At 52.7% G+C, this 21,052-nt stretch overlaps 2 protein-coding genes across 5 annotated transcripts in view; both read right to left on the bottom strand.

The window, feature by feature from the left end:
* Positions 1-21,052, bottom strand: part of GARNL3 (GTPase activating Rap/RanGAP domain like 3) — a 117,215-nt gene that overhangs the window by 95,046 nt on the left and 1,117 nt on the right. For 3 of the 4 annotated variants that reach the window (XM_028514249.2, XM_036022244.1, XM_028514246.2), the window contains exon 2: positions 7,801-7,971. In XM_028514249.2, coding sequence (XP_028370050.2) covers positions 7,801-7,971 — 171 coding nt within the window. The remainder of the gene's footprint in view (positions 1-7,800; positions 7,972-21,052) is intronic. The other variant, XM_036022245.1, reaches the window with a different exon arrangement.
* Positions 20,261-21,052, bottom strand: part of RALGPS1 (Ral GEF with PH domain and SH3 binding motif 1) — a 233,187-nt gene continuing 232,395 nt past the window's right edge. Inside the window, exon 21 of the transcript XR_004902354.1 lies at positions 20,261-20,271. The gene's annotated coding sequence lies outside the window, so the exon portion shown is untranslated. The remainder of the gene's footprint in view (positions 20,272-21,052) is intronic.

Genomic DNA, 21,052 nt, shown 5'->3' with positions numbered 1-21,052 from the left:
GCGAACCAAAGTGTCGCAGGTTCAATTCCCAGTCAGGGCACAGGCCTGGGTTGCAGGCCATGACCCCCAGCAACCGCACATTGATGTTTCTCTCTCTCTCTATATCCCTCCCTCCCCTCTCTAAAGATAAATAAATAAAATCTTTAAAAAAAACACGTGATACGATTAAGGGCAACTGGTTGACACTGTAACTCTAGACAGTGAATCAGTGGCAAGTGGCAAACTCACCCAGCTCAACAAAATATTTACTTTTAAATGCCACCCAGAGAAAATACAGAACTGGACCCTAAACTTCAATGAAGTAATATCTACATGCGTACAGGTGTCACAGGGGAATAAATGTGGCCCGATGTTTACTTAGCCTGGCCTAACCCGCCCCCAGTCGCTGCCTGGTCTTAGGCAAGAAGCAGCTCTGTGACGAGCCGTCAGGTCTGCCGCCGTAACACGGGGCGTCATTAGCTAACTCACTCAACACATACGGATGGCCACGGTGACTTCCTCATAGGCCTATGGGTTTTGATGGGAAAAAATGCATACAGAGCCCTTGGCGTGGCGTCGAGCTGAGCATGACAGCTATTCGGACAGACAGAGGTCGGAGGTCGCGCAGCCACGCCTGCCGTTAGGAAGAAGACGGGCGCGCGCTGGGAGAGCAGCACAAGGAGGGGAAAAGGAGGCTCTTTGGGGCAAGTAGGGGCAAGCCAGAATTTGCTGTTATCAAGATTTTCTCATTTTAGGGACTTGGCTGCTGGGGAGGAAAGACTGTCCCTCCACCCCGTTAGGTTCTAAGACTGGGGCTTGTGAGTCAAACGGACTAAAGGCAGACTGACAGGAGAAAAGGCACGCGAGTTTTCTTTTTAATTTGATGGGCACCGGGGCTCCCCCGAAAAGCAAGCCTAAAGAGGCAGGTGGACGCAGGCACCCATATACCGTTCTAACAAAGGGTGACAAATTGTGGAGCAGTGATGACACACAGGGAAAGGGGTCGGGGCTCCCGGGAGCGGGCAGGTGGACTGCGGGGGCAGCTGCTGGCCTCTGGGGGTGGGTTACTGGGAAAGGTTTCTGCACGGAGACTCATCTCCGTGCCTTCCCTGTCCATAGTGGTGTTTGTTCCCCTCCTCCCGGTACAGGCGGGAGGAGGGGCAGGCTTTACAAAAGGGAGTTTCTGCCCTGCTTTTAGGCAGAGGGAGGGAGTGCAGAGATTTCTCCCTGCGTCTGCTTTTTCTCAGTTGCCTTCAGCTGGAAATCGTCCTCAGGCCAAAGTGGCGTATTTTCAGGTGGGCATATTCCGATCTCCTTCGGAGCCGATACCACTCGGTGAAAACTTCCTAGCCTCAAACATAAAAATAAATGGTGTAGAACGGACTGGATTTCACCTTGAGGTAACCTAAGAGAGGGAGAAGGCCCAGGCTCATTTTGAAATAATCTCTGCATCGCATGATAATTTTCTGGACCCGTTTGGACCCATTCCAAGCTTCTCTGTCCTGTCTTCTCCCAGGCGCATTCAGAGCACGTAGTCACAAGCAAAGAAGCTTACGCCGTGCTTTTCGGGTCAAACACTGTATTCGAAAGATTTTCTAAAATTTTTTACTTCACTAAGCTCCTCTGATTCTGAGATAGTCTAAGAAAATGAAACTGTGGGGGAGGGACAGTGGGGAGGGGAGGAGGTGGGGGTGTTCTTTAAAGAAAGCAACATAGATCAGCCAAACGTATAGGAATGCAGGAGGCAAGTGAGTTTTCACCAAGCACATCTATTTCCAGAGGAGAGGACAGGAGAACCACCTGCCTGCTTCCACTGCCGAACTGGGATTTACAGAAACGAGTGTGGGCGGGCGTCCATTTAGGGCAGGGGAGCCTAAACTGTTTCATCTTGTCCCTTAGACGCGATGGTGAAAAGAATAATAACATCTAGCCACTATTTATAGTGTGTCCTCCCGGTGTTCTGTCCTTTGCGAGGAGCCAAGCACCGAAAATGGGTTGTCGTCGGCCCGTGAGGACCGGAACATTTGAAAGAATAGAAAACTGGAATCGTCAAAGGAATTCCGTTCTTAGTAATGGCACAGCCTCCTTGAGGAAAAAACGATCGCTTTTAGCAGCCGCCCCTCCAGGGGATGTGGAGCTCCGTGGGGAGCGGGGCGTCTGCAGCTTCCGTTCCCAGCGCAGGGCCAGGGTGTCCTGCGGAGCGAGCCCGTGCTCCTGCCCAGCACGTGCCGTCAGGGCCCGACACCCCTGCAGGACGGAGACCCACATTCCCCTCCCTTCACTCGGGCCGCCTCCCTCCCTGGGGACCTCACCGCTCCTGAGCCTCTGCGCCAGCGACTCTGCAAACCCTATCTCCGACTTGGCTCTTTCTCTCCCACCACAGATTCCGACTTCCCACTGCTGGGCACGCTTCCCTGGGCATTCCGGCAGCCCCAATGCATACCCTGGCCCAAACTCCACTCCCAAATCCCACTCCCTCCCTCGGCTGCGTCACTCAAGGGACCACGTCCAGAGTCACCTCCGTCTTCTCTCACGCCCAGCATCTGATCAGTCACCAGGCCCTGTGACTGCTCCCCGCACGGCGTTGCTTGCAAAAGTTGTAGGTGTGTATCTGTGCGTGTGTATTTCATTCTTTGAAGAGTTAACACATCCGCTTGGTTCCAAGTTACAGGGCTGCACGGGCAAAGCCCCCCTCTCCTACTCGCTCAGCCCCGCACTTCCTCTCCCCATCGTCAGCCCGGCTTATTATTGCATTATCTCCGGGGCAGCTGGATGCGTTTTCAAAGAAAGGGATGCACATCCCTTCCCCCTTTCTTTACACGAACAGCAGCAAACCGTGCATGACTCTACCCCTCATCCGTGTTATTTTTTCATCTCGTGTGTCTCGGTGATCTTTCCGAACCAGTACCGAAGAGCTCCTGTATTTTTTTCTTATGGCCACATAGCATTTTAGGTATCCAGTTCCCTGGGCGAATGACCACCAGGCTGCGACGCACAGCCTCGGCCGTGCCGTGTGGCCCTGAGGACGTGCGCGGAAGCCCACGTCTCTGAGTCCCTTGCTCCTTCTTCCCACTTCCACCTTCTCTGCCTCAGCCCAGACTTTCATCGCTGCAGAAGCCTTCTGACCGGCATCTCTGCTCTGCTACCCTTAACTCACACCAGCAAGTACATCTAGCGAGCCTTTTCCACATGCCGGATGGAGACTCGGAACCAACCAAACCAAAGCAGCCTGTCCTGACCAGATCCCCGCAGAGCACCCACCCGTCTCGCCGTTGTTGGAGCTTTGCAAGCTCGTCAATAAATCAAGGCGCTCCCATCTCTGTGTGCCATCGGCCGGGAATTAGTGACAGGAACCAGGCAAATGGAAATCAAAACGCCAATTTCCTCACTGCCAGAGTTTCATTAGCAAACGGAGCCCGAGAGCCAGACAGGTTTCCTACCGCCCACTCTCCCCGCTGCGCTGCCCGGGAACAGCCCCCCATGGGAGAGTCTGCTCTGTGCAGGGGCACACGCCCGGTTGCCAGGGGGTTTGCTGCGTCAGTCTCCACTGTCGATCTCCCTTCAACAGGGGAGGCCGGGGCAGACGGGGCCCCGCACCTGACTCTGGAAGACTCGGGTGTGCTTTTCCACGCGGGAACGGGAGAGGATGCGACACACAGCTCCGTGGGAAATCAGATCCCGAAAAAGCGAGAGAGGCCAGAGGGGAGGGGACGGGGCAGCCGGCCAACCTTCCCTCCACAGGAAGGAAGCAGAAGTTTCTTCACGGAAACACGAGGACCGGGGAGTCGACTTTCCCCGAACAGCCAATGGAAGAGCCTGCTTTCCCGCACCATGTTTTAGAATAAAGTGGCTCAGGAGCAAACTAACTCTTTCAAGGGTTTTGGAAGCAGGGCTATGTGATGGGAGGTGATAGGAGGAGAGGAAAATGGGCTGGCCGCAGCATTTGAGTCTTCAGATCTGTCCCTTTCCTTAGTCTGGTTGCATGACCCCCTATGTGCTCCTTTGTTGGCTTAGGCTACCTTGAGTTGGTTTTCTGTCACTTACAATCAACAAGCCCCTCCCCAGTCCATTTATTCGTTGGTCTCCTGGCCTCCCTACTGTGCACAGCTGTGAAATTAGCTTTTAAAAATCAGAGCTCAAACCATCCCTTGCCTGTCTCAAAATCCATTCAAAGCCAATGTCCCAAGGATGAGGTACATCTTTCATAGTATGTCCCTCACTCTGACTCTCCAGACCTCCTGCCACACAGGAGGCAAACCGGGATAGGCCACCTGGGGCATCCTGCTCCCCCGTCTCTGCCTCAGAAAACCTACTCAAGAGAAAGCAAAGAAGGAAAGGAAGGAGCTACTCCTTGGTCAAGGCCCAGTTCACATTATTCTCTCCAAAAAATCCTTTCCTAAGTGCCCTCTGTCCCCCAAGATGTGGTGGGACCCCTCTGGCACCTGACGGCATTTATCTAATGAACTTGTCTTATTCCATCTTGGATTCTGTGCTGTCTTTTCTCAGGGTCCTCTTATTAACGGTAAGAGCAACCTTCCAGCTGCCCGAGTCAAACTCCATGGTTCCCCTTCCACATTCCACCACCTGTAAGTTTCCCTGGTGCACTTTAACCTTCCTCCTCAATGTGTCTTAAATCAGCCTCATTGCCTCTGCTTACTGTCTCTTACCTGCCCACTTTGACAGGTCTCCTGGCCATCAGCCTGGATACTGCAGTCCGGCTGCCCACAGACACCAGCTACCTTTCCGGTAGGCAACTCTGACACGCTCTGCCCGGCCCCATGGAGTCGGATCCCGCTTCTCAGCAGGGCAGCCAAGCCCTCCCGCTCCCCGGTGAACTGGCTCCCGTCTGCCTTCCCAGACTCACTGCTCACCACTCCTCAGGGAGTGCCGGCCAAACCGGACGGTTCGTGGTCCCCTCGACACCCACAGTGCTTCAGGGCTGCTGGCCTCTGCATACATGCACGTGTGTCCGGGAAGGTCCCCCCGACCTCTGCTTGGGGAGCTTCCCATCCTTCAAGTCTCCCCTCTGCCCAGAATCTCCTTAGAATGGCCTAGGTAACAGCACTTTCTTAATGCCCCACTTGGTCTGGAAAGAGACGTTTTCTTTGCATCCCCAGCGCCTAGCACAAGGCTCAGCACAACACACGCATGCTCAGTAAATGGTCTAATAGATACCAGACGCCTTTTCTGGCAGAGAGTGGGTCTTTGTGTCTCCACAGTTCCTGGCACAAGGCCCCACTTCATGCTTGGTCAGCTTGACTGATGTCCAGTGTGGTACCGTTATAGTCATCACTGGAGAGTACCATGACGCCCTGCAGACACTGGCATCCCATAAACACTTTGCTCCCCACTGCACGGTTAAGCATAGTGAGGTTAGGTTGTGGGCACTGGAGCCAGCAAGACCTAGGTTCGAATCCCTTACAGCTGTCCCTTACAAGCTGTGTGTCCTGGACACGTCTCTTAATCTTCTGGTCCCCCAGCTTCCTTACCTGTAAAATGAAGCTAACAGTAGCTACTTCATTTCGGGTTGCGTGCGCGTGCGCGTGTGTGTATGAAGACTAAATAAGTAAACGTGTTTAGGGTGTTTGCGCAAGTACCTGGTATGCAAGTAATCAATAAATGTTTGTTGAATGAACAAGTTAATGAGTGGCACACAGACTGGCAGTTTTTAAAGGCTCATCTTTCTAGCACGTTTTCCCGAAACCCCAACATCTGTTTTTTGGTAGAATCAGTTTCAAGACCCCTACGGACTCCATCCCTCAACGGCCTCGCTAGCCCTGAGGCCGCTTAGCACCAGGGCTTGGCCCCGCCCCTAGCCAGGTTCACCAATAGGGCCCAGAAGACACCGGCAAGGGCTGCTTCCTCGCTGCTCATAGGCTCTGCCGCAGCTCTGCCCGCCCCTTTGACAGCATCACCCCGCGCAATGCACTGTGGGTTCGGTAGTTTATAGCTAAAAGGCGGTGCCTGCCGCCCAACTGTGAGGACTGTCCCTCCGCTTGGTGCTGGGAGGAAGACAGAAGGGACACTTCTCCCCACCCCACCGTTGGCAGATGGAGCCTCAGCGTCCCTTTCCTTCCCTGCGGCGTGCCAGGGCTACCCAGGACTCTGGTTACCAGCGGCCTCCAAAAAATGAGCCCCTTTTGCTCAGAAAATTCAGCATTCACTGAAATTTTAGATTTCAGTTTCGAATCAAGGAAACGTTCAATTCCCATATTCTCATAAACGGACGTCAGGGGCCATTTGTGGAATGTGTGGTGGTGGCTCTGGAAGGTGGCAGTGACCCCCTGGTTTCCCTGCAGAATCCACTGGACGGAACCAGCGGTATAAATGTACCCAGACTCTGCGAACCTTGTCTGCCTCAAACTGCATGATCTCTTAATGTCCAAAAGCTACCAGTGGCTCCCCCTTGCCTACGATACAAAGTTCAGACCTCTTAGCTAAGCATATACGGTGCTCCGTCAATATTCTGTATTGGCTAATGTGTAGATACGTTTTTTAAAACAGCCTTTCTCAACATCTGCTGCAGGTGAGAACCACCAGGGAGCTTCCCAAAACATTGGGATTGTGTCAACCCTAAACCTCGGAATCCTGGGGGTGGGGATGGGGTGCAGGCTTCCGTATGTTTTTAAAGATCCCAGGATGGTTCTCACATGCAGCCGGGACTGAGGGCTGCCTGCCAACACCGCCAGAACACACTCTCATGGATCTGACCGCTCCCTTAGCTCTGCAGTTCGCTCTGTTTCGGGTGGTCTTCTTTGCTCTTCCTGCCTGGCTGAGCTCAGCTGCTACCCTCTCCTCCCCCGTGCTCCGGCAGCTTTCTTACTCCTGCAGCACCAGGTGTGTGTTGGTCTCCAGCGGCCCTGGAGTTCCTCGGTCACTGTGTCTCCCTGCAAAGGCTGTAAGCTCCTGGAGAAGGGTCCTGAATGACCCTCTTTTAGCCACGCCAGAGCCGCTGAATCAGAATCTCTGGGGGCGGGCCTTGGGCGTAAGTTGTCTCTTAAGCCCCACAGGTGATCTTGTTCCATGCCCCTGGCTAGGAATTAGCTCCACAGAAGCACTGGGTACCCTGAGCATCAGTAAATATTCGCTGCATTGAATGGATGAAGCATCTCCCTTGTTTTTAAGGTACCTCGTTGCCTTTGACTCCCCTGGAAAGGTACGCACCCTGCCTTGTACTACCTTCTTCCAGCACTTACTCATTCATTCATCCAACAAACATTACTGCAACCACAACCAAACCCTGGGGATTCGGGAGCAAACAGGAAAACACAGTCACCACCCTATGGGACTTAGAACCTACGAACATATTAGTTAAAGGATAGTTATTACCACTTCTGAATAATATTGGATATTTCCTCCCTCTAGATACTATTTGCTATTCAAGGTTAAGGAAATCTCTTATTTCCTTATATCCCCAGTATGTTGCTGGCACACAGAAGGCATTCTGCAAATCCTCACTGAATCAAGGCAACGCATGTCATAGCTCTTATCGGCCAGTAGTTAGCATCTCTCTGTGCAGTTACTTGACCAACGGCTCCCTGTCCCACGAGCTGTAAACCCCCTGACGACAAGCACTGAATCTATTTTGCTCGCTATGGGGGTGCCTGGCTGAGTAGGTACTCAGTAAATATTGCTAAGTACATCAAATAAGTATATGAATAAGACATTGCTAAGAACAAAAACGAAATCTCCCAACTCAATATCCACTCCTTCTCCCTCCCTGCGCTCCCCACAAAAGGTAATTTTCTCCCTGGGCAGTGAGGGATTCTAGGGTACGGGGAACGCGAGCCCGAACAGGTGATGTTTCTGTTACTTACTTACAGGTTGACCTGGGACTCTACTTCAGGGTCTTTCATCGGCCATGGCTGCAGGGACTGGATGCCAAAGGAGAGAGACGACTTTGCTTTCCAGAGGAGGGAGTGTGCGACCTGACCCCCGCAGGACCCCTTCGTCAGCGGATCCATCGGCGGGCCTGGAGGCTGGAGTGCTGTACTGAAGCAGAGGGAGTCGGGAAAGGCACTGAGAACAGAGAATGAGACGTGCGGGCCAGTCGCTGGCCGACGCTGGCACCACCACCCAGAGGCCAGCCCCATTCGCCAGTTAGGGGTCCAGGGGTCCCGCCAAGCCCGCATCACGCCCTTACTGCAGGAAGTGATGCCCGAGCGTGCTGGGGGCCAGACGGCACCGTCCACACTCTACAGCGTCCCTCAGCAACGAGTGACGTCATCCACGCTGTGTGGTCAGCGGGGGTCAGGGGACGAGGAGGACAGTGAGCATTTACACCACAACGGACTCATTGAGGAAAGGGCAGCATTCACCCCGGAAGGAAGGGGCAGGCAGCTACGTCTGGAGTGCTCTGGGGGAATGGTTAGTGGTGGGACCTCATGCCCTGCCCGGTGTTCATCCAGGGGAGCTGAGGCTGTCGCCTACTTTCCCCCTGAAGTGTCCCCGAAAAGCCACGGGAAGGACTTACACTGCCCACAGCACTGCAGACACAGAGGACCAAACCCACACGTCCAGAGGGCGGACGGGCAGAGGGTACGCGAGCAGTGGGCGCTTGCTGAACTGATGCGCGGGTGGTTCGTGGGAACAGATTGAGAACTGCATCCCCGAAGCCTGGCTGCTCCCTCCGGCGGGGCCCCAGCGAGGAAGGTGGGGCGGTGGCTGGGGGGTGAGGGGCGGGGGGGCGGCTGCTTTGCTGGGAACAGGTAGGCACCCTGCTCCCCGGGCGGAACTACCTTCTGAGCCAGTGAGCCGGTTCTCGACTCACCTCTCCCTCAAGTGACGGGCGGACAAGCAAACAAGACCCAGTGACTTGAAAATGGGAAATAAAAATGAGAAGGAGCTCGTTATGTCTTCTGTGTAACTTATTTTTACTGAGTTCATTGGGGTGACAGTGGTTGATAAAACTATAGTTTTTTAGGTGTACAATTCCGTAACACGTCATCTGTACACTGTACTGTGTGCTCGTCACTCCAGGTCTCCTCCCACCACTGTTTACCCACCACCCCACCGTGTCCTCTTCCACCCCCACCCCTCCCCCCTCTGGTCATCACCAGGCTGCTGTCTGTGCCCATGAGCTTGTTCATTTGCTTGGGGTTTTTTTTCCCTTAATCCCTTCACCTTTTTCATCCAACCCCCTAACTCCTCTCCCCTCTGACAGCTTACATTCTATCTTCTATTTTAATCTTGAATTACTAAGATTATTTCTGTTTTAGCCCTTTACACTTTAAATTCTGTTTAAAAATACCTAAATGCTAGTTCTTTAAAACCCTTCCCATTATTTCATTTTATCTTTTTGTCATAACTCTACCCCTAGTTTCTGGGGTCTTTTTTTTATGCTTGCATCTAATTCTTCAGCTTCCTTGTCTAACCGCTCAGATTCGGCCTCATCACTGTTCACTTTAATCCTTTCACTCATCTCCGTTATCTTTCCCAGTCTGAACTTCCTAATTTAAAAAATGTACAGTCCTCTAATCTTCCGACATGCTTTATCTTAATTGCCAGCAGTGGAAGAACTTCTTGGGAAGCCGCTGGAGTACGTGCTCACTCGCACAACTCTTTGGACCCCATGAAAATAACCAAAAATAGCCCAATAGTCGAAGGAAACCCGTTGGAACAAGAGAATAGCCACCTCCGTGCTGTAACTCGGAAGGTCCGTGCGCACAGCAGAGTGTGCACGAGCGGAGAGCGAACCCCAGCTCTGCGTCTAGCGCGGTAGGGAAACGAGCGTGCGTGCTCGCGAGGCCCAGCTGCTGGCGGAGGAGGCCGGGCAGCGGCAGCGTGGGCCGCTCGGGCAGGAGCTGCTGCTGCTGCTGCTGCTTCCTCTTTCCTCCCAGGGCCCCAGCTTTCTAATACGTAGGCTGTGGCCTAACCTGAGCAAGGCTGAAGGAGAGAAGAAAAAGTCTATCTTAGGAGCTGTTTGAACTCTAGAATGATATTAACCAAAGGCCTATTTGGACCCCCTACAAAAAGGCCCATGAGTCAGAAAATCACACCGACCGAGGCCCTTTTTGGAGAGACCTGTTTGTCCTAAAGGCAGGGTCGTGGGGACAGCTGAAAATTCAAGGGAGGTCCTGCCGTGGGTCGCACACACCACAGGCACAGGGGACCCTCCAGATCGGGGGACGCCTGGGGACAGAGTACAGATGGTCCGTCCCCACAGCCCCTCCCTGTACGCTCCCACCGCCCGAGAGGAGGCCAGGCCGGAGCTGCAGCCCAAGGACTGAAAGAGATTCCCTGTTGCTCAGACAGACAGGCAAGGGGGCTCCAGGGGGCCGGCCCCTGTCATCACCAGGCATGCGCAGACCCAGGCGGAAGTGCTCGGGTTCAGAGATGAACGGCCAGGGATCAACTAGCACTGGGCCTGTGAAATGAGGTTTGCAAAGGCAGGTGTGGGGTTTAGATCAGAAGATTTCTAACAGGGATCAGATGAACAATATATAAGCTCTGTTTTCTCAAGAAAATGAAAGAGCAAGAACCTCTCAAAACAAAAGATCAAATCATGCAAGGCAGACTTCACAAGGCTCCGGGATAAAGCTGCCAGCATGTGGCAGGAAGAAAGCTGATTCACAGTGCGGAGGTGCTTCCCTGGACAGGGGTGGCGGGGGAACGGGCCTGCGGAGAAGAAAGCAGGGCGCCTGTGAGGGCGTGTGTGGGGTTTTTCATTAGACTGGGGACAGCTCTCACAAGCCACAGCTCCCAGTTTCCTCCTCCTCCGCTGTGACTCCCAAGCCCTCAGTGCGCCCTGAGTGTTAGTACTGAGAGTCTAAATGGAGGGCAGTGACGAGAAACGTGGCCTGCTTCCCAGTGAGCCCTCCGCCGAGGGCCACGAGGGAGCAATAGCAGTCACGGAGAGCTGGGGGCGGGGCCGCAGGGGGTGAGCCTCTGCGGCGGCAAGGCCAGGCCTGCTGGGGCGCAGCGCTGCAGCGAGAAACAGGCCAGAGGAACACAACCATGGCCCTGGTCCGTCTCAAACGCTGGCAGGTAGACCCCTGCGTGCAGCAGAGTGGCCCGACAGGGGGCGAGGTCTGGGCTCCGGCTCCTTGGACATGGCAGGCATCGCCCCCAGCGCAGGCCGCACGGATCACTGAGCTTCAGCCCAAGTGCCTGAGGAACCGAGAAGCCGAGGAACTGCCGGAGCCACGCCCACTCTGTTGCACGATGCCTTGCTCGGTCCAGGGGCTGAAAACGACCTCAGCCCAAGCCCAGATCATCCTTCTTGCCTGTCTTCAAACCCACATCTGCTTTTGGGCTCTGAGCTGGCGCAGCAGGCAAGGGAGCAGCAGTCTCCTGCAGAGTGGGGGCACCGGTGGGGACACATTCCCTCTGTCCCCAAATCTAAACTGCCCCCGCCCACACATAGCCGCCCCCTGTCCTGTACCCCTCTCCCCGCACAGCACTCAGCACAATGCAAAGCTCTCCAGTTGTGCGTTTTCCTGCTGGAACACTGTCTGCCCCCGCCCACTAGAATGTCAGCGCCACGGCAGCAGGACCCCCGAGATCTTGCCCACGGTGTGTCCCCAGTGCTTAGCACACAGACGTGCTCAGCAAACAGTGGTCGGATGGATAGTGACCATGTGAGTGCCACAACCGTGAGGGAAAGAGTCATGTGGAACAGGGGCACGCAGTCAGGCTGATTTGGTCTTCCTTTTCCTGTATCCTCACCCGGGGACGTGGTTATTGATTTCAGAGAGGGGAAGGGAGGCGGGGAGAGGGAGAGAAACATCGATGCAAGAGAGAAACATTGGTCGGTTGCCTCCTATACAGGACCGGACCTGCAACCCAGAAATGTGCTCTGACAGGGAATCGAACCCGCAGCCCCTCCAGTTTCTGGGACAACGCTCCAGAGAACTGAGCCGCACTGGCCAGGGCTTGGCCTTTCCTGAATGAGGTCCCTGGTGGCTGCAGCAGACCACTGTGGGAGCCGCTCAGTTTTGTTGCCGGTCTCTGACAGGCAGCTGCTGTGTCAGGACTGACAGTCGCAGGGAGCGGGCGGATCCCTCTGCAGAGCACTGCTCCAGGCCGGGCCGATGGCAGTGATTCTACAAAACACTTCCTGGCTGGCAGCTCCTCCAAAGACCGGAAGACAGGCATTTCTGTCCTGACTTCCATTTGCGCTCAGGGTCTGGAATCACTGTCACTCACGGTTGGGAAGCCCACTGCAGGCAGTCACTGGAGGCTGGGTCTCCCGTGTTTACCAGCGCACCCTCTGAAGCAGCTCCCAGGCTGGCGTGCCAGGCACGCAGCGGCACGCCAACGTTCAGGCACCCTTCCTAGCGTGCTACCGGTGTCCGATCAATGTGTCTGGTTTATTTTTGCTAGATCGAAGGAAGATGCCGTGTGTGGCAGGTATGGTGGGGCCACTTGCTCAGGGCCCATTGCGACCCCACTCCAGGGTGCAGAAGCCGGAAAACCACAAGGTCAACGTCCTCACCTCCTTTGCAGTTCGGGGTTCTGCCTGGGACTTAGGTCCCTCAACTCAGATGCGCTCAGGAGAGGCTGTGATCTGGAGCGGAGCCAGGCAGATGCGGGGAGAGGACCCGGGGCACCATTTGTGGGCCGCCGCAGAGCTGGGGCCGTTCTGGAGGCGGCGGGTTGTGGGTTCTGTCGCCTTCTGAAGCAGCGGTGGCAGCTCTGGGGCTCAGAGCAGAGTCGGGAGGGTGGCTGTGCAGTGAGTGAAGGTGGCAGCAGCCTCTGGACCACTCGGTTTCCTGTTATGAAGTGGCAGCTCCCCCAATCACACGGGGCACGGTGGTCCTGGGGGCTTGGAGCTGTTCCTGGGAGCTCAGACGGGTGTCTGCCGTCCCAGCCCACCGACAACTTTGTGAGCGTGTGATTCCTCCTATCGCTGTTAAATCTCGTCTGCTTCCAGGAGGCGGAGCGCATTCTGTGGTAGGCAACAGATCACGAACGGCCACAGTAACCGCTGTCACAATGGATTTTGAGCCCGCCAGTTCATGGGGCCCGGTGCAGAGCGGAGGGCAGGGCACCGCTCCCTTCCGGCTGGAGCAACAGCATCGGTTCCAGTGGGCAGCGAACAGAGGCGGTGTGCTCTAGTGGGGTTGCGTAGGAACTCTGCCGTGTGAGTGTGAAACCGAGCTGGACCAAGCACTGAGCTTTCTGCTCAAAGAGCAAGGCGGGGCTGAAGGGCAACCAGAGAGCAGCACACTGACTGCAGATGCTTCTAAGGTCCCTGCCGTCCTGGAGCAGTGACCGTGCGCCACTGTCACGGACCTGCTACATGGGGTTTTGAGTCCTCTGGAGGGCGCCGCCAGAAACTGTTGGACCAACTCTGCGTGTGGCTGAGAACACAGGGAAGCTGAGAAACACAAGTCTGACCTAGAGATGCTTTCACGTCTCCGGTGATACAAACGGTGCTGCGTCTTGCAGTGAGTGAGCCGCGTGGGGCGCACTGGCTGCTGGGATGCACTTCCGTGCCCTGAGTCCGGGCTGTTTCATTACCCCCGAGCCCTCGGTGATTTGAGGGCTAGCTCAGGGCCAGAGGCGGGGCGACCTCAGTCCTTATTCGTGACACCTTTTCAAATGTGGCAAGGCAGCTATTACATCCTGCATGAATTTTCTCTTTTTCAAGTGATATACCCCTCCCCTATGCAAATCTTTTCCCTTTACTGGATCATTCCCAGCAGATATAAACATCTTTATAAAACAAAGGCCAAAGAAAAAAAGACCCAAAACAAGTCAAATCAAACAACCAATTTTTCAACTTGCACCCCCTCCTCCCCCGTGCAGAGCTGATGATGCCCACTGTTTGCAGTCCCTCCCCCTGCATTATCTCCTGAGGCCCGTTCAGGGAGACCCCCGCCCTTGCCCTCCCCGAGGAACGGCTCTTGTCAAGGCCACCAGCGGACACGTCACACCAAGCCCAATGGCCAGTTCTTAGTTCTTCATTTTGTTGGACCATCAGCAGCGTCTGACACAGAGAAATCATTCCCTCTCCATTTTTTCACTGCTTATTTACACCAATTTCCCCAAATAAAAATGTCTTTAACGCCATCATGTATCCATGACACGACGGCTCCACCTTTAAGTCTCGAAGCCTGACTTTCACTCGGGATTTATGTGCACGGCTAACCCAAGTCCATCAGATCACAGTCGTTCCTCCTGACCCATGAAGTTACTTAGCGATTCCCTTTCCTAAAGGCTCCTGTCACCCTCCCCCCGCATCTTCTGACCCTGCCCTGTTTCACAGTGAGTCAGTCACCGCACAGGACGAAACAAAAGCCTCGACACCTCCTTCAAACATCTCCTACCCGAGGGCCCAAACCTGCGCTGTCCAGTAAGGTAGCCCCAAACCTCATTTGACTGTTAAGCACCTACCATGTGAACCGGGGTGCTGCGAGTATAAAACGCACACCTGATTTCAGACAGTACAGGGGAAAAAGGTAAATCATCTTCATTATTTTTAATCTTTCTCCTAGCTTTGAGACCACCATGGGTGTGGTCTGTACTTCCCCACATCTGTGCATTCACGCGTAGCCTTAGAATTCCCCACCCCCCACCCCCACCGGGAAAAACCAGCAGCAGGTCCCACTGCTCAGGCCAAACCACTTATGATTTTCTTACAGCGTTATCTGTCCGACTTCATCTCTGTTCGGACCTTCAGCTCTGGAAACCAGACAGCCAAACGTAATTTCTCATATTAACTTCCCAAAGCAAAACTAATTTGACTGCTGTCTTCCTCCAAGAAAGGAAGCTGGTTTGTATTAACATAAACTCTTAGTGAATAATAAAAGATGGTTTTTCTCCTTCTCATCGGAGAGCAGACGTAATATGAAAATTAATTTTCTTCTGCTGGCCCTGGGAGCCCATTAGGTCAGCCCAACACAGGGCAGCAGTTAATAGTCCTTCCCAGGAAGTCTGCTGTTTTTCCACACGAAGCCGACAGCAGCAGACTTATTTGTGATTAAACAGTCACAGCCCTGACTCACACAAAAAGAATAATGACAGAATATGGGAGAAGGAAGACTATGTAAACAGCGTACATTAAGATAGCTGTTTACAAAACTACCTGGAAAAACGTGTCTCCTGGAAAAAACAAACAAACCGACAAAAATCTGTTAGGAATCTATGAGTCGGGAGAAACAGAAGGAAGAGAGGAAAAGTAGGTGACCCAATGCATAATGGATAATTGTTCTTTTCTGATCCAGCCTCGGCCTGGGACGCCATATGCAGGAACGAGGAGGCATTTGTTTGGCATCAAATATGTTCTTGCGAGGCGTGGGTTAGATGCATCCCTAATCAGGAAGCCGCTATGTAGGAAGCAATATTTGGGAAAGTAGGAAATATGTTGTTTTCCATTTGTAACTCACAAGCTTCTGCCCATGCAAGGCTCTGTGCCCACTGTGCCCAAATGTAGCAGGCACAGTGTGACCGCTCAGCCAAGGCAGTCTGTCATGACAAGGGCTTAAAGCACGCACACAGAAACCCCAGCTCTGTGACTCTGGGCTGGTATCGGTATTTCGGAAAGCTTCCCGGATATAATGGTCCTTTGTTTTTTTGTTTTTGTTTTTTTTTGCTAAGCCAGTACCCACCTCTCTTATGGTAATATTGGGTTGGCCAAAAGCCCACTACGTTTTTTCTGTAGGGTGGCTCTAGTAGCACTTAGTTGTCTTTAAGTTCATTTGAAACACTTTTGTGACAGCTGTATATCAGCATTCATTTAAAAAAAAGCTTATCAGAACTGGTGCATTTTTGTGCAGCCATTTTAATGTTGAGGATGGAAAAAATAAGCTACACTGTTGGCGTAGTATGCGTTATTATTTCAAGAAAGGTAAAAATGCAACAGACACGCAAAAAAAAAAGACTTGTGCAGGCATGGAGAAGGTGCTGTGACCTATTGAACATGTCAAATGTCGTTTGCGGAGTTTCTTGGTCCTATTGACATTTTGGCCAAATGGGGCCAAATAGCGACAGCTCTGCTGTGGGCTGTCTTGTGCACTGTAGGGTGTTTAGCAGCACTCCTGGCCTCTAACCGCTAGAAAGGAAGAGCAGAAAATAGCCAACAGACTCAAAATATCCAAATCAATAAAGTTATTGGTAAAAATAAAAAAAACACATGTCTTATTTTATGGAAAAAACAGCAGACTTTTTGGCCAACTGAACAGTACTGTGACTTCTGTCCTGTGGACCATCGCTATGTCTTTGTCTCTTGTGGATGGAAGTGATCCAACCCCTCACTTCCGGGCTGGGCACGTGACCCAGCCCGGCCAGCCAGCATGTTTTACCCCTGCCTGGCCAAAATGATTGGTTCAGGTATGAGCACAGAACCCAAGAGAGCCAATGAAGGTTAAGCCTGTAACATTCTCGAACCAATGAGAAAGAGGCCCTGTCTTTCTGTTGGGACTGCACATTGGTAGAAAGCATGCCTGGAATAGTTAACTTTCTTCACCTCCATGAGGAAAGACGTGGAGAAGAAGAAAGCCAACCCAGAAAGGAGACGAGACTCCTGATGACATCACTGGGGCACCTGGACCTGTCTTCTCCCAAAGCGTGGTCGTGCCCAGCATTTGGCAATTGCACGAACCAAGAATTCTCCTTGGCATGTCATTCATAGCTGTCAATAATCTTCTAAAAACATTTAGCAGCTGGCCAGGCACCAATCAGAACAGACACCAGTGAGTTACTAGTCCTGCTAGTGGCCGAAGCACTGCCCCGTGGTGGTGACTGCCGGGTAGTCGGGAGTGAGACCCACGTGCCTCTGAGTCTGCGCCCTGCGGTCCCAGCCTCCGCTGTCACCTGGAATCAGAGCCACAAGCATGAGTGATGGCTGACAGGTACGATGAAGTGACCTTCACCTTTGTGGTCAGGGAAAGGCAACAGAGCTGCCCAGTAACCCAAAGGCTTGCCTTGCGACGTGGTTATGCCCCGTAGACACGACTGACAGAGGCTGGAGGGCCGGCTGCAAGCGCGGTCATGGAAGAGAACCCTGAGGTGCCCCAATGGAGTGGTTGGACCATCCACTTTGGCTGCGTTCTCAGGGCGGCAGCACGGGCGTTCCCTGTGAGCTTGGTGGAAATACAGTCACGGGCCCACCCTGACGTAGTGCATGTCTGCGGGTGAAGCATGGGGACCCTCCCGGCGACTCTCAGGTACGTGAGGACTGGGAACCACCGTGTCAGACTAGAGAGTGCCAGTTCTCATGGTTTCCTGAGCCCCAGCCCCGGGGACGCTGCGTGAGCAGATCGGAGCTGGAGCTCAAGAATGTGCATTTCTGGATAGGGCTGGTGCTGCTGGTCCAGAGACCGCGCTCCGGGAACCACTGTCTTGAAGGCCGATCTCTGGGATGCCTCAGGTTCCATCAGTGTAGAGGTTCTCTGACCTCTGGGGTGGGCCTTGCAAGCCAGTCCTGCTGGTATGTAACCCTGGTAACGCCCTGGCTCACCTGTGTCGGCTCCGTGAAGTGCCGCAGCCCAAATGACCCAGCTCAGCTAACGTGGAGCAGTTAAAAATAACTCGGGTTCATTAACCGTATCCACAAAGTCACAAAAGATAACAGGTATATTTTTGGAATATATCTTAAAGCAACAATCACAATAGGGAGACCTATTGGCCTCCCTCATACAAAGCAGGTGTTTCTGAATCACCCCCTGAAAGTGTTTTTCTAGCCAGTCCTAACCAGCACTGCACACCTATCACCCTCCTCAACCCCTCTATTCTCGTGTCTACAGCTCAAACACGGGAGAAAGAAAGGGAGGGCTTTGCTCTGGGGGTAGGGGAGGGGGAAACATTGAACGGGCAGAGCTAGGATTTTAACAAGGCAAAGGAAGGGAAAGATGGAGAACTTTCATATAAACGTTCATTGCTTTTGTCCGAAAATGTTACCATTTAGTATGCTTTGTGCCAGACACTGGTTTCAGCACTTTGCATAAATCAGCTCACTTAACACTCCGCTCCATTCCGTGAGACAGGCGTGGCTGTCATTTTTCAAATGAGTTATCCAGGGCTCAGAGGGCTCAGCAACTTGTCCAAGGCCACACACACAGCACGTGCAAGGACAGAAACTTGAACCCAGGTCTGCCTCATTCCAAAGCCCTGGTTCTCGAACGCTCTATGAGATGCCTTCCTACAAAATCGGGACCCATGCATCTAGGCAAGTGGCTTCACAGCATAAGCGCCTCGCCCCCATAGCCTCCAGACCTCCCAGCGAGCCTTTCCCACTGCCACCTGCCTGGATGCCGCCCGCCCGGGCCGCTCCGCGCTCCTGCACATGCATTATGTTCTGTGTCTGTTGGCCAGTCAGCAGAGCTGACGGGGGCCTTTAGCAAAGAGAGTTGCTACCCTGAAAGAAATGCCTCTTTTTTCTCCGATGCCCACGAGGTGACTGAGCAAATACTGTTGGACCAGACGCTAGACAGGAAGCAGTGGCATTTAAACTCGATACCATAGGAAATGAGGAGTAAGTGGGGACTTTGGAGTAAGGGAGGCTAAGCTGGCAACGTGCCCACCAGTGCGAACAGGCTCTCACTGCTGCCACCCAGCAGAATCACCTGCAGAACTTCCTGAGCACCCACACACCCCCTTACCGCCCTGGCCTCTCCGGAACAACAGCCATGCGGTAGGGGCCCACACACGTGCGTGGTTACGAAGTTTCACAGGTTAACTCTTCTGTCGGCAACAAAAGCCCACTCTGTCCAACGGAAGGCAGCTCTTCACAATTTCACTTAAGAGTGAGACTATTCTCATTAGTAGATTAAACAGGGATTTTGTTTAAAAACAACAAAAATAGCCCTGGCTAGTGTAGCTCAGTGGACTGAGTGTGGGCCTGTGAACCAAAGAGTCACCAGTTTGATTCCCAGTCAGGGCATGTGCCTGGGTTGTGGGCCAGGTCCCCAGTAGGGGGCGTGTGAGAGGCAGCCACACATTGACGTTTCTCTCCCTCTCTTTCTCCTCCCCTTCCCCTCTCTCTAAAAATAAATAAATGAAATCTTTAAAAAATTGTTTAAAAACCCCAAAACTTAGGAGAAATTGTAGATGGCCATTGATCTGTTTTAAGTTAGAGACGTCTTTTCTAATTAAGCCCAAACAGGAGGAATAAATAGATTTGACTAAATTAAAAAAAAAAAAAGATAGTAAAAGCTTTATCAACAAATGCCATAAACAAAGTTAAAACACAAATAGTGAACTGCAAAAAATATCTGCTACATATTTGCCAAAAAATTAATCCCCTCAACAAATAAAAAGCTCTCCAATTCAATAAAAAATAAACATTCCAAAGGAAAAATGGACAAAGTGGATGCATATATTTCATTAAAAGTACAAACTGTAAATAAGTACGAGAACAGTTTCATCCCCCGATTAAACAAAGAAATTTCAGTTACAATAAGGTGCAGCTTTGGGGAGCATTTGCGAATGGTGATGCCTAGCGCGGGCTGGGTAAAAGCAGGCACATTTACGTGTCCTTGGGAGAGCTGTGGACCGGCCCCATTGTCCAGTGGGCACTTTGGCACTATGCCAAGTGTTCATTTTCTTGGATCCAATAATCCCCATCGCTTCTCCACATTTATCTTAAGGAAATGATTGCCTCTTCATGCGCAGGCTAATGCACATGGGCTCAATGTGCCTTTAGTGAAAATGAGAAACTGGCTGGCAATAAAGTGCATATACAATAATAAAGGATGAGTTAAATAAATTGTCCTCCAACAAACATATTTTCTTTTTTTTAAATATGGTTTATTTTTTTAAAGATTTTATTTTTATTTATTTATTGTTTTTAGAGAGGGGAAGGGAGGGAGAAAGAGAGAGAGAGAAACATCAATGTGTGGTTGCCTCTCACATGGCTCCCCACTGGGGATGTGGCCCGCAACCCAGGCATGTGCCCTGACTGGGAATCGAACCTGCGATGCTTTAGTTCGCAGCCCGAGCTCAATCCACTGAGCTACGCCAGCCAGGCCAACATAAATTATTTTCATCAACAGAAAGTGGTCATCCCTGTTTCTGAGGTCTGTATGCTAGTACCATGGGGTGTTGCATAGAGCCGGGGAAAACCCCCTGGAAGCCAAGAAGTCATTTAGTCTTTCAGGTACAAGGTCACAAGGACCAAGGAGGGGGGGCGGTGCTAAAAGTGAGAATTCAGAGGAGGAAAAACATTTCCTATCTGGTGCTGTCTAATATTGTCAACATCAGTCATGCGGGGCTATTTAAATTTAAGTTAAGGAAAGTTAAATAAGATTTTAACTCCATTTCTTAGCTGCATTCGCTGTATTTCAAGTAGTCTTGAGAGCCACAAGTGCCACTGGCTACAGCATCAGACCGCAGGGACCACAGGGTGACCTGAAAGTCCCACCACCCTGCACCACTGGAACCGTTCTTCCCCAAGCCTGGGCCCAGCTTTGGGCTCGTCTCTTCTCCCTCATCTCTTGGTACACCCTCTCTCATCCTCACGTTCCAGCAACAGGAGCATAGGCATGGGAACAGCCCAGAAAGCATCTGTCTGGGTCTCTCAGTCCAGTGGCAACCGCCTATCGCCCAGGTCATTAACGCATCGTGGAAGAACGTCGTGTGCGCGGACTGTGGACAGAGCACAGAGCTCAGGGCCAGGGAAGCCTTCCCAAAGCAGGAGGGGTGGGCATTATCCAACAAGGAGAGAAAAGACTATTCTAAGCAGAGAAAGGAGCAAGGCTTGAGTAAAGGCACAGACGAGAAGAGGCATGGCCTAAGAGAAAAATTACCAGCTGGTCAGGCATCGACTCACTCCACAGAGAGTAAATGTCTGTGACGGCCCAGGCCCGAGCCAGGTTCTGGGGACAGAGCAAGGGACAGGACGGCAGCGCTCCTGTTCTCAGGATGCTTACACTCTGGCCCAGCAGTGCGGAGCACCTCAGGGGTGAGGCGAGGTGGGCGAGGACCTCACTTCCTGTATCTAGGATCCTGCTTTGCTTTGTTTTTTAGTTGAGCAAGCGAAGCCTCTTTCTGGCCTCAGCGAGGACCAGAGCCCTCTCTCCTGTCTCCTTGTGTCCCACCCCAGTCCCCATCACTGCGGAGGGAGACGGAGGGTTCCTGGGGGCGGGCTGGCAGTGGGGGCGGGGTGGCTAGGCGGCGGAGGAGCACAGCG

The sequence above is a fragment of the Phyllostomus discolor genome, chromosome 3 (assembly GCF_004126475.2).
Source record: "Phyllostomus discolor isolate MPI-MPIP mPhyDis1 chromosome 3, mPhyDis1.pri.v3, whole genome shotgun sequence".
NCBI classification, from domain to species: Eukaryota; Metazoa; Chordata; class Mammalia; order Chiroptera; family Phyllostomidae; genus Phyllostomus; species Phyllostomus discolor.
Note: the sequence above shows the minus strand (reverse complement) of the source record. Positions and strands in the feature narration are given on the sequence as shown.